The following is a 13,630-nucleotide window of genomic DNA, read 5'->3' on the forward strand; positions in this document are numbered from 1 at the left end:
TTGAGGAAACCAATAACTTCACCAATGAAGTTGTATTGTGATAGCAAAGCTGCTATTAGTATTGCTCACAACTCAGTCCAGCATGATAGAACTAAACATGTTAAGATTAATAAACACTTTATCAAGGAGAAGATTGAAGAATGCCAAGTGTACATGTCATTTGTTCCTTTAAGACAACAGATTACTGACATGCTCATCAAAGGGCTCTGTAAGACAAGTTTGGTTTTCTTGCAAGTTGAGCATGATTAATATATATACACCAACTTGAGGAAAGGTGTTGAAATATGTGTAACCCATATATTTTGAAGATATATTTTAAATTTATTTAGATAAATAAATCTTATTTAAATAAATCTTAGAATGAGATATTATAAGAATATTTTATTTTATCTTTTAATAGTTTATTAGAATAAAAGAATTATTTTCCCATTTAAGTTCTGACACTTTTCTCTGTTTAAGTTCAATTTTAGTTAATAAAATATAAAACAATTTTATTAAATGCTATCTTGAAAACTTTCAAAAACAATATTGATCTACAAATTAAGTGGTTCTATAAACCAACAGTTTTAACTCTTCTTTTACATTAGTATAGAATAGTAGCCCCATTTTGAAGGGGAAAAAGAAAAGATTAGCACCCAACCACGTCAGGCTCCTAGCTAAGCCAAAAAAAACCTAGTTTGATATATAAATTTCATGGATGGCTTTTGGCCCAAACCCAGTGATTTTACATGCTTGCTGTATCCACACATCTCAAAAAACCTACTTAAATGGAGGTTGGATAGGTTGAGAATCAGGAGGAAGGATTCTGAGCTATCTTTGGATGCGTAGCAGCATATATTGAAGAGTTAACGTCAGGTTTCAAGTGGGATAAAAGATGCTGTACATCTGGCCGTAGACTTTCTGCAGCTCTCCCACAAATACTCAACACCTCTGGCCTCGGCTTGCTGTTGGCTTGCACTGGCCCTGCCTGTCCTTCGTAGTGGATGATATGGTGACTGAAACAACATTATGTCAACATCAATGCCACTCATACCTTGCCTACTTTTATTGCCAATATCAAATGAAATCATCAAACCGGGGTTACTTACAGGTAGTCGATCAGATCTGTTATTTCTGATGCTTCCACAGGGACTGGCGGTTGAGTGTTTTTTCCAAATACATCCACCAGTGTATTCAATAGTAACGATAGAATCTGAAAGATATTTCATAAAAAGTAAGCACAGGACAATCAATCATGCGTTGGTTAAATGTTATAAACCTTATTATCAGTCATGGTTTCCTCTTGCCCTTTCTTTTTTATGCTAAAAATTCTATACAAAACTCAAGTTACCGTATACCAGACCATGTCAACATCCTATTGCATGTTCTCTCTGGAGCATAAGCCTTTTTTTCTAAAATCATCTTTGCCACATCATTTTTTCTTTGAAACACCAAAATCAACCTCTTTTAGGTCGATGCCCCAACGTTTCGAGATTTCCAGTTCTTCTAAGACCTTGAGTTTTTCATGCACTCTTATCTGCATGTGCTTCTTTCTCCAATATTCCCCTTTCACATTCTATATACATCTGGTTATCTGATTAGTAATATTATCATATCTGCCAACATGCCAAACTCCTAACAGCCACTCAATAAGATTAAATCATAGTCATCTGTATGCTGGAGATGCAACCAATAAGAACTAGACATGAAACAGGTAGATACAATTAACCGTCATTTACCATCAAAAGAACAAGTTTGCTAACTTATGATCTCCAAAGTGGACAACTGAACATCAGACTCCATTTATGACGTGATGTTACTTTCATATTCAAAATAAAATCTCAACCAGAAATTCGTTAGGTCTTAGGTAAGCAATGCAGAAGAGTGATAAACAAAAGGGAACTTCCAGCAAAACAAAAAACTATCGGGAGAAAAGCATTCTATTAGATATAAAATAATTGACTGCTATACCTTGTTAAAAAGATTGTGAGCAGTAACAAGTCTTGGAAGCAAGGGGCCCATTATCCGGAATGCTATTCTCAACATAGCAACCGATGTTACCGGCCGGAGCTGTTGAATAATGACATGTGTTCCCTCTAGCCATTCTTGTGGGAGGTTACTGAAGAAAGAATGAAGTAATGCAACTATATTACCTGATACAACAATGGAATAATCACATTAGAGTGCAAGTCAGCAGACAATATATGTCACTGTTTTGGAACTGGCCCTGGCATTTTTAAGAAATCCTAAAACAACCTAAACGCCTTAATAATTCTTCAAAATCCAAAATACGAAATGAACACTTCAAAAAATATATAACCAACAAAGCAGAAGTCTAATAGTTTGACCCCTCAATAAGCATAAATTATCTTAGCCAGGCAAGGAATCAGTATTATTTTTGCTAGCCTCAATTAGGTCACTCATGAGAAATTCAAGCTAGTTATCCTCCCTAACCTTGAACACAATTAAATGCTAGATCTTCATCCATATCCTTAGAGGAACTTTTGTATATTCTGTAATTTTGAAAACAGTTTCAGACTTGCATAATTGCAATTCAGCGAATCATGAAATCCTTAAGTCAATTATGGCATATAAAAACATTAAATTTGGTTCACACTATTATTCTCAATTCAAAGAATAAGAAAAGAAAATAAACATGGAAAGATTAATAAAATGAGTTCCATAAATGATACAATACCTATGGCCGTAGAGGTATTATCTTGGGAAGCCCATGTTGGATCCAACAAAGCATAGCTAACAGCAGAGTCTAGTTCACTCAATGATCTCTTCCCATCAGTTAGCCACCAACTCTCTTTAATTATTCGTGAAGCTTCCATGTAAAGCTGTAAGTGAAACTCAGGAGGGAGTTGGGCCAACAACAAACCACAAGCTTGGATAAATAAGCATGAAAGCTGTTGACAAGTGTAACCACTTCGGGAAACAAAACTAGAGGTGTTGATCCCCGACACTGAAGGAGTAGATCTGCCAGCACTATCTGTACTGCCTCCAGAAGGGGATGTTGGTAAAACTGAACCTTGCACGGCACCACTAGAAGCTCCATGCAATCCATTGCTGGACTGAATCAGAGTTGGTTGTATGTTGACAACAATTTGAACAAGAGATGACACAATCTGAGAAGCGGAAATGGGAAGAGAGAGGATCTCTATGACGGCTGTTTCCAGAACCAGCTGAGTATATGTCCCTGGGTCCTGAATTTGATAGAATGCCTTTTGACCTTCAGAAGCATTCGCTGGCCCAGACTGAGGTGTTGCAGGGGTTTTATTATGAGGACCACGCACTGAATTATTAGAAGCATCCCCCATTGATCCAGTTCTTGAGTTACTGTTTAATGGGGGTATGACATTATTCACTAGAGCCAATAAAAGAGTTGCAAAATATTCTAGTGGGGGGCATATTGCAGGATTTGATGAACTAATGTGCTGAGGGAACGACTCAGAAAACGGAATCTGAAACATATTTTAAGCCAATAAGTTTCAACAAGAGAAAGGCTTAAGAAAAACAAGTTTAATTGAGAAGAGCAGGGAACAAGAAGTGTACTACCTTGCTGAGATCTAGTACATTCAATATTCGAACAATTAACTTTCCAGGTAGATGACCATAGAAATACGCAAGAATGTCACGAACAAATGTAAATCTCAAAGGGTGGTAAGCTAAAAATAGAGAATACATGCCCAAAATCCTGTCAGCAGATTCTATAGCATCATTCTCAATAAGTCTGTAAACAACTAAGGGGATGACTGGAAGCAGACGTGCCACAATATCATCGAAGAATGTAGGATACCTGTTGTCAACAATAATGATAAATATAAATAATTGACAAAACACAAAACATATAGCTTATACTCTACTAAGAATCTATCCCAACAAGGCAAATAGCATATTTTACTCCAAACCAAATATATCAATTTAACAAGAGAGCTCTACCATCACTGGATAAATTAAATTTCAGCTTTAATTGGAGTGTTCAATTAAACAAAAAAAAATCACCTCTCCTTCCATGAGAGATGATTGCCAAGGGCTTTTTGCAAGTCACTGCGCTTAAATATTCCAGTGTAAAGCCAATGCTCAGGGGGGCCACGATTCATGCAGTATAATTTCACCCTTTGTTGAAGCTCTTGCCTGTCAAGTAAGCTTATCTGCAAGTTTTAATTGAATTATCTGAACATTAATGCAGATACAAATCTCAATAACAACTCAACAGTTTACCTTAAAACAGAAGTAGTAAGCATTTTCTGCATTAAACTTCATCTAGATAAACTCAAACAAGACGATAATTAAGTTTTTCAATAATATCCAAGATGATATCAAACGAAGAATCAGCAAGGTGTAGAAGAGCAAGAAAATAAAATAAGAATCAAAGACAGAAGATAAAAGAAAAATACATTTAGATAAGCAAAGTGCTACTAGAACTTCATGTGTTCATGATAATCTAACTAAATGTCATTTTTGAGGACAACAAAGGAACCTATATTAGGCCAATTGTTATGCACAACAACGAATTTAGAGAAGAATATGTAAGAACAAAAGTTTAGCGAGAATAGTAGAAAAATATTTCAGAGGGGCATACCACAATACGCAGCGCATGGGGATCATCGTCACGGTCAATGAGTGCTAGAAGCAATATATCCAAAGGAATCAGCTCATGGGTCCAAACAAAAAAGGCCAGGTTTGCACAAGTTTTCAGTAAAAGGTCCTAAAAAGGGCAAACAAGATGAAATGCTTAACAAAGGCGACAATTTAGTTAATGAATCTACAGAGAAGATGGCTACAACCTGCAAGGAATGCCCATGCTGCAGCTCTATGTGAATGTGATGAAGTAATACATCCACCATTGTATAGATATTGGATGTCACGTCTTCAGGTGAAAATTCTCTCAATACCCGTGCCTGACTCAATATTTGCAAAAGATGATGATCTTTAACATTATAATGAAATATTTAGGAAAAAAGGGAGCATCGTAGCTATCAGAAAAGTCACAACATGATTCCATTCAAGTGATCTTTCCAGAAAAGACGAGATAAACATACCAAGTTTCCACTGTTAATGTTTTCAGGATGCCCTTGCATCAATATCCATGCACCAGCACACAGATATTGGCGGTGTTGAGGGAAACTGTGATTGATATAGGTCATGACATAATTTGGTTCAGCAGATGATGAAAGAAGTTGTGTGCATTGGTTAATCACTGTTGTTTCTGACTGTAAAAAAGTAAGAACATGTTCCACTATTAGCTGCTGCAAGAAATCTAGGCAAGCAAGAAACAATGAGGATAACACAAGGCAAACAACTATTATTAATAATAAAACCATGCATTGAAATTTGAAACAATACATAGAACATTTCAACAAAGTGATGAATAACCGCACAGAAGAAGAAAATTTTCAGGTTCCTTTAAATTCATGAGAAACACGTATATATCAGTGTCCCTGCGTCTAATATAATCCATTCACTCTCAAAGTATAATTGGAAATAAGCACTCAGCAATAAAATTAAATAAATATAGCTCCAAAGAATATTTTCTCATCATGTTAGATTTCTCCTTTTTATCTAACAAACCCTTTCATGAAAATTCTCTAGACATCTGAATCTTGAGGCATTAACTATTTCTTCCTTTTTCTTCTTACACTCATCTTGCATATTTGGTAAGCAATGCCTTGTGTTTTTTATTGGGATCATTTATCCCACAGGAGATATCAAATAAAATTAGAATAAGGAAAAGGAATTTTGATTCTTTTTTTTTAAAGAAACATCAGTTGAACCTGTAGCCATTCTTGAATTGCAAGTCCTCTTTTGTCTGTCCGTGTCATTAAGAGATCTCGAAGAATAGAGGGAAAAAAACGTAGTGTTTTCTCTGACCATGTATGTTGGCTAGTTGCCAATATCTGTTCCAACATAGTTTGAAGGTAAAGTAGGTGATCAGCATCTGCAATTCCGCGGGTTTTAATGGTGATGGCAAGAGTGATTATAGTTATCCGATTTAAAGTTTCTGTGAATTCAGTGGGCCCCTGCAAAAGTCAGTTTCAAAATTTTACCTAAATTAAGCAAGGGAAAAGAGAGAACAAAAAATTTGTTGGAGATAGCTGTTTTTACCTTCCCTTCCCTTTTCACCGAGAAAAGTCTCTCAAAGACAAAATCAGATTTATGCACAAATTCTCTGCCAATCTAAATACACGGTGATCCCCCGTTTTCCTTTTAAAGCAGAAATTATCTTTGTAACATCATACATCAGAGGTTTGCATTTTCCTTGGTACCTATAAAAATAGATTGCAAATCTCATATATGATATCATCAAATTGCAAATAAGAAAGATCAAATCCCAAGGCTTTCAAGCTGCCAAAATCCTAAGAGTGAAGCTAATCTTGAGCATTTATAACAATATATTAAGTAGTGGCAGACGTATAAGAGTAATAAAAAAGTAAACAAGGGCAAAGGGCACAGAAATCCTCGGGAATCAGAAAGCTCAATCTGAAACTGCAAATTCCATTCTAAACACTATCACATGCTATGACCAGCAGAAGGGAGAGGAGTATCTTCGCTGAATGAACCATGCAGAAAATAACCTGTACAGTGGAAGCAGACGATAGTTGACAATTTCAAGCACCAGAAGTGTCACCGCAGGCTTGCTCAATAAAGAAGCATTCCTCTGTGCCAAATGCTGCAAAGAAGGCATTTTAAAGAAATCCTATTATTCTATTAGCAAGTGACAATATATTTTTGTAAACCCATAAAAAGAGAATAAGGAAATCAGACTTTAGCTTTGGTCTAAATTGAAAAAAAAACAGCAGTCAGACAACAACTAAGCCTTCTCCTACTACATGGAGTCATCTATTGATCATAAATGATCATTGGCTCTTATATAAGTTGCCAATGGATGGTTCAACGGGTTTGGAAAGAAATTCCAAAGTGCAATTTTCTAAATTAAATGATTTAATAAAGGGTGAATTGTTACATTTAGTCAGTTAGGTGGTTTGGATGAAAAGTAGCATGATCTTGAACAGATGTCAGGAAATCTGAAAAACACATTATATTGACAGATAAAGTCATTATAAGTCAAAATTTGTTTTTTCCAAATTAGTAGGATGATTGACTTACTTTCAGCCCGTAGCAAGAATGAGGTTACAAGTATATTGAAAGTGGCAATTACTTCTTAAGACTTCCATTAAAAATGATATGGAATAACTTTTCCAATGGACAAAATTTATACTACAAATCTCAAAAACTGCATGACACTATTCCTTTACTAAGAAATCTTCTAAAAGATAAGAAATAATAACATTAGATGGGAAGCAAATTACACTGAAGTGTGAACGAAATAACGAATGAGGTGCAATGAGCAACAATCTGGTGTATGTTTCAACCATAGCAATACTAGGAACAACCTGCGTCAAAAGAATCAATAACAAGCATTAGAAACAGTTTGAAAATCAGTAGTGATCCAACTGTCAAAGACCAAATAAAAATTAATTAAGCCTACAAGAAAAATAGTGGTCAATTTATAAATTAGATTACATTACTCTATTTAGGATAATACCTGCCCAGCAAATAAAGATTCTTCCATTTGAAAGACCAACTTCAAATAAAGATTCATTGAAAAGCCAGATAACAGTGAAATCGGCAATGGACTAACTTCCCGCATCACCATGAATCTCTCATTGGGCTGTACATTTGCTCCGGGTAACAACTCTGTAACTCCACCAGAAGATAACCAATTCATGACCGTTTCACAAGCTGGCTGCGCCATCGTGTAGGAGACAACCCAAAACATCCCAATTGATTTATCATCCATACTCATATAATCCATCATGCGTTCCCCTAAAAACAATTAGAACATTTTAAAACTGTAAAAACTTGAGCTATACATTATGGTTCATTCAAACAGTATGAAGCAGGTTTTGATGAATTTTACAAGCAGTTAGAAGATCAGGCATGTCAATGGAATTTGACCATGTTAATGATAAGGTGGTTGTAGATTGTACAGTGAAAAAGAAATACAAGCAAGAAACTGTGCATATAGGACACAAATGTATTTAGCTTCACCATGGAACTAGCTATAATGGCTGCATATTAAATTTATTCAATCTATGATATCACATGCATGATATGTACCTTTGCTCACTTGTCTCCACCACTCATCTATTTGCTTCCCTTTCTGCAACTGTTCATTATTCAAGTATTCTCTGGTTGATGTATTCAGTGACCAAATGCGTAAGTTTTGACAACTGCTAATAAAATCAAGCAGGATGCTTTGGGGATTATTAGGATCAGAGCTCCTATCTTCTCTGTGAAATGATAGAATCTTCCTTGTTGTTTCCACCTACCAGCAGAATTGCAAGGTCTAAGTTGAAGCAATTAATTCATCTAATTACTCAATCACTAACTAGTAGCTATGGCAATATTAAACACAATATGATCACATATCAGGAAAACGATAGGAAAAAATAACTAAAACATGAGACACTCCAAAAAATAATAATAACATAAACACAACATGAATATACAAATGTCGCCAAACCTATTTAATACAAATTAAATGTGTTAAATTTTATATAAATAAAAAATACCTTAACCACGATTATAACACCACAAAATATACAACAGAACATGAAAACATGAATTACCAGATCTACTAATAAGTAGTGGGCACAGAAAATCATAATCCTTGGAATGAAAGATGCACATATTTTGTGAGACTATGACTAAGTATCTCCTAATATTTGAACAAGACCTAAAAGTTCATCAAGTTGTACCAAATTGAACAGAAGAAAGGCAATGAAAATTTCCATTTAGAAGCAACCTTTCTAGAATCAGTATTCAAAGCAGTCATGACATGCTCAACTCGAATGATTTGTGCAAGAAGCCAGGTAACATGATTTGTATTAAGAATGTGGTGATCACTTGCTGAAAGGCGTGAGCCCAGCTTATCAATAAAATCAACAAAATCTATACATCCACTTTTCATAAGAAAGAAGAATATATCTGAGAAGACAAGCCACTCCTGCCAGCAATTTATTTCTGCAATTAGATAAAAACCAAATGTGAAAAAATCAGGAAAATTGAAATTCAACTGCTTCATATTCCCACAGCTATTTTGGAAACTAGCAATACTAGGAATGCTAATGGAACGATAATGATTAATGACTTTTTAAATTAAGAAATCAAAAGAACAAAAAGTAAATAAATAAAGAGAAGAATTCATTGCCTGAATTTGTCAACTTCAAAAGCTCAACAATTCTATCAATTGTTGCCTCGCAAATCATATCACATGTAAAAACAGCACCAGGAGTAGGCACTGAACCTCGATAAAAAGGTGCCACAACAAGCACACGTTTCCACCAATCAGGAGAAGGAGTAGAGCGTATAGCATGCCTTATACAACGTAAGGCTCTCTCCCAGTCCAAACTACCCCTCTGGATAGAAGCTGCAAGATCCTACATAAATATAAGCAACTAGTAATACATTCTTAGTAAATAGCAACCTAATATTAGCAAGTATAGTTCTTCCCCCCCCCCCAATTCACACATAACACATTTACAAATCATATATAAAGAGGAAAAGAAAAAGAAAACTTATATATAAAATATACAAATACACGGGTACACATACACATAACCACATTAGCTGATAAATATAGCTGTTGATTGCCACAAAATGCTATAAGCATACATGCACAAAAATGTTTTCTTTTCTTAACTGGGAGCTGAACTTATCTAATAGAAGCAAACTCGAAGGTTATGGAAAAATTGACAGCCTCTCCCCATTTTGTGGAAGAGATTTAGCATGAATCAAACTCAAGACAGGAATGGCACATTTTAACATGTACCCTTCTGCTAGATAAAGAAACTCAACAATTCATACCTAAGAATGATTCATAAAAGAGGACAAAGAATGATGCAAACAGACACCAAGAGAAACAGATTAGAAGGCCTCAAATCAAATAATTTCAAGAAGGATTTAACGAAAAATAACATCAAAATAAAACTTAAGAGATTCCTTAAAAAGGGTTCATAATAAACCAGCTGACCTATATGATGATAGGTCATAAATGGCATTTCTTAAAGCAACATTGTGGAATTCTAAACTCTGATAATAAAACAGGAAGAATACAGGTTTGCCAAGGTATTTTATTCTCTCTTCCCCCTTCCCACCAAATCTACTCTCCACTAGGATAACATATCAGAAAGGTTGGCTCTTGGCTGTTCGAATGTCTGCCTCGCAGAAGTAGGGTATCTGAAGAAGATTTTCTCTCTTAGCTGATCCTACAACCTACTAAGACAGCAGATGCAGGAGCTTCATAAACCTCCTCCTTTCTTTTGTGCTAGCACTTTCCGTGGGTGAGTCAGAATTCACTAGAAGCAAGTAAAAGCTCAGAGGCTCCTACCCAATAAGTCAATGGAAGAACTGAGTTATGGCTCTAACAATCATACCATTGCAATCAAAAGAGTAGATTAAAAAGAACCTCCAAGACATAACATTGAATCACACTATTACTTGACAAACAATTGTATTATAGACTACTATCTTTTTAACAAAAGCTGCCAAAAACTAGGTTACTCAAACTTAGGGGATGATGTCAGGTATCTGTCTGTCTGACACAGGTATATTCAATTTTTTCTGTGTTTTTCAATATATTTTGAGGATAGTATCTGCACATCCATGTTTGTTGGACACTGGTGTCAAACACAGATACTTCAAGGAAAATGAAGATTCAGAGCAACTTAGACCAAAAGAAACTAAAGGAAGCTTGAGATCATTTCAATTTAATGAAAGTATAATGTATTTTAGTTGCATGATAAGGTTAAAATGGTCATACCTCTCCATGAAGTGGTTCTCCAAGCACACTTGGATATGTAATTGGTGAATACCGCAAGTTTGCCACACCTTCAACAGAAACGTTAGGAGTTGTCTGTGACAATATCCGATGAGTTCCAAATGTGGGGCAGTGAAGGTGTTGGTCTAACATTTGCATATGCATAGCCATCATATCTCTCCTTCTATGTATTTCCAAGATAAGCGTAAACAATGCTTCATCGTCTGGGATGTTTTCTATAAACTGCAATCCGCTTCGGAGTAATTCATAGAAGGGCACTCTGCATTTATCTTCCTCAACCAACAACCAAATTACATCCAAACAACTGTGCAGCCATTCAATTAGAGCCTTCTCCAGTCTCCAGGACTTTCCATCACATTCCTCATTCCCATGTTGCCTTTGATCCCAATTAACCAACCAATTCAGCATATGGTGGAAAATTTCAGCTTGAGTCACTGGTTTCAAATTACATTCAAGCCCAGTTAAAATTATCTTGCAGCATAGCTGACGTAAATTGCTTATAGCATTATCTCTTATAGATGAATCCATCCTAGTTGTAGATGGTTGACCACTGCAGGCAATATTAGATAATTTTACAGGGGACAAAGTAGCACCCGAAGAAGGTTCAATTGTCGATTGTGCTGGAGACCCAATAACATGAACTGAAGTTAACGTAGATGCAGCATTCGCAGACTGAAAATTAGAAGCGTTAGCAATTACACTAGTAGATGGCATCATCCCGGATTGTGATACGCTTGATGAAACAGAAGGTACTCCCTGACTCCCTTGACTTACTGGCCCTTCCGCAGAGGCAACTGAAGAAAGAAGGGATGGCAAAAAGGTATCCCAATTAACGTAGCCTATACTACATAAGCTACGTAAAGCAAAAAGAAGAAACTCCGCCCGAGGTGCATGACTACAGCACTGAATAACCAAAGATATTAGAACAGATTCTGTCACAGACTGCAACTGATCTTGGTCCTGACAAGAATGGCACAAAAAATATAGTTTAGAACCAACAACTCAAAACAGATAATGACAGATTAATTGAGTTGCCATTTGATTGCTACCAGTAGTACTTGCTTTCTGCTTCAACATTTTGGATACAAAAATTGCAGGGTTCCAAAGAAAACTCTTTAAGATTACCATGTATCGTAATATCTTCACCCAATACACTAAAATTGATGAAAAAAATTTGTCAACCAGTGCATTTAGTACAACATTATTAGCTTACTGAGTATTAGTTTACGTGGCTTATATGCTGCTGAAAACTCCTGGAGAATGCGGGCTCAGAATGGACTTGGATGCGTAATATCATCATTACGTGAGTATAACTAAACATTTGGGGTAGGTAGATTAGAAAATGTACAAAATAATTACAACGTTTTTACTGTAAAATTGTAAATAATATATTGATAGACCTTAAAAAGTGCACTAATGGAGCTTGTTAGGATAATCCATAAAATAATTATGATAAAATTGGCCTCGGAATTTTCTCTTTGGTTAAAATTACCTTTTTAGAATCAGCTTTTTTCTCTACAGCAAGTAGGAAATGCAACACGCAGACAGCTTAAAAATAAAAACTCAACAAAAAATGCTTAAAGAATGGAAAAAACTTACACCAAACTGAGTCTGAAGTTGCTCAAAATCTAGGAGGAACTGCTCGTTTCGAGGAGGAAGCTCTCTATTAAGAGCGAGCACACGCTTTTGGGTTTTGTTCCTGAAAATTTCTAAGTTAATTTTTCTTTTAATCAAGAAATTAAACCCTCAATCAAAATTCGAGGAAAAAATAACTTACGGTGGTTCTCGAACAGAATCATCAGCTTTTTGGCGGCTATTTCTCTGCAAAAAAAATTGAAAGAAAAAAAGAATAACTATGTTTCGGAGAAGAAATTTACACAAGAAAATGAAAAAGTTGACGAAAAAGAAATTACTACTCCTAAGTAAAGATTGAAGAGATCGGTAATGGCGGCTCGGGCAGGGTGGAACTGGTAGGTTCGGGAATTTGCAGCTGCTGCCACTGATCTCTGCGTTTGATCCATGTTTTCTTTTTCCTCCGTCTTCGAATAGGCTAGGTTTTCTTTAAAACTCCGGTAATACTAATTTTACAACTCTGTCAGACCAACTGATTCACTCGTACAAGACGAGCCATGACAGTCGAGGAGATTCGTCAAACTATACGACTAACCCGTTCGGGTAAATGAAACGGGAACTCGGGTTGGCTACCGATTTCTTTATCAAATTGTTTTATGTACATTATAGTGAATGTAAATATTAGTAAGTTTTGGTTTTGGTAATTTAATTTTATAAAATTATAAAATAATCTTTGAACTATTTGAAAGTTTTTATTTAAATTAATGGATTAAATATTTGTTAAAAAAAGTTCAATTACTAAGCTAAAAGACGATTTAACGACTGATATGGTGAATCAATATCTATCGACGAGTAGAAGAACATACCTTAGATCCAGGTTGATCAGACTATTAGTATTGGAGATCAGAGAAGAAAGTTTTTAGGATTTTAATTTGCAAATTCATGACGTTTAAAGCTATTTCATAAAAAAAAAGTGAATTGTAGAAAAATAAGAAGGCAAATGAAAGCTTTCGATTCATGAAAGTGATATGAGCAGAGAAGGCCATACAGCAATGAGTTTAATAGCCCAATGACTTAAATGGAAACTTCCGAATAGTTTAGTAATCATTTTGTAACTTTTTGGAGTTAGGTACCCTGAACGTAAAATTACTAATAATTGAGTAAGTTTGAATGCAAATTTACCCATTCTTTTATTAGTGCTCATGCTATGGGTAAATTTCTCATTTAATC

The 13,630-nt window shown here is 35.4% G+C and overlaps 1 protein-coding gene across 1 annotated transcript; it reads right to left on the minus strand.

Moving 5' to 3' along the window:
• Positions 1-528: 528 nt before the first annotated feature.
• LOC107886275 (mediator of RNA polymerase II transcription subunit 23) lies at positions 529-13,030 on the minus strand. Its single transcript, XM_041097836.1, is given in 23 exon segments — positions 529-995; positions 1,089-1,192; positions 1,951-2,132; positions 2,678-3,446; positions 3,541-3,781; positions 3,988-4,136; positions 4,568-4,693; positions 4,773-4,886; positions 5,028-5,198; positions 5,760-6,005; positions 6,091-6,116; positions 6,119-6,184; positions 6,187-6,251; positions 6,561-6,655; positions 7,296-7,379; positions 7,532-7,812; positions 8,107-8,314; positions 8,795-9,012; positions 9,200-9,428; positions 10,811-11,788; positions 12,428-12,527; positions 12,606-12,649; positions 12,745-13,030. Coding segments are annotated over 23 exon segments (4,806 nt in total). The 5' UTR covers positions 12,850-13,030; the 3' UTR covers positions 529-790.
• Positions 13,031-13,630: the final 600 nt, after the last annotated feature.

Source organism: Gossypium hirsutum, chromosome A03 (genome assembly GCF_007990345.1).
Source record: "Gossypium hirsutum isolate 1008001.06 chromosome A03, Gossypium_hirsutum_v2.1, whole genome shotgun sequence".
Lineage (NCBI taxonomy): Eukaryota > Viridiplantae > Streptophyta > Magnoliopsida > Malvales > Malvaceae > Gossypium > Gossypium hirsutum.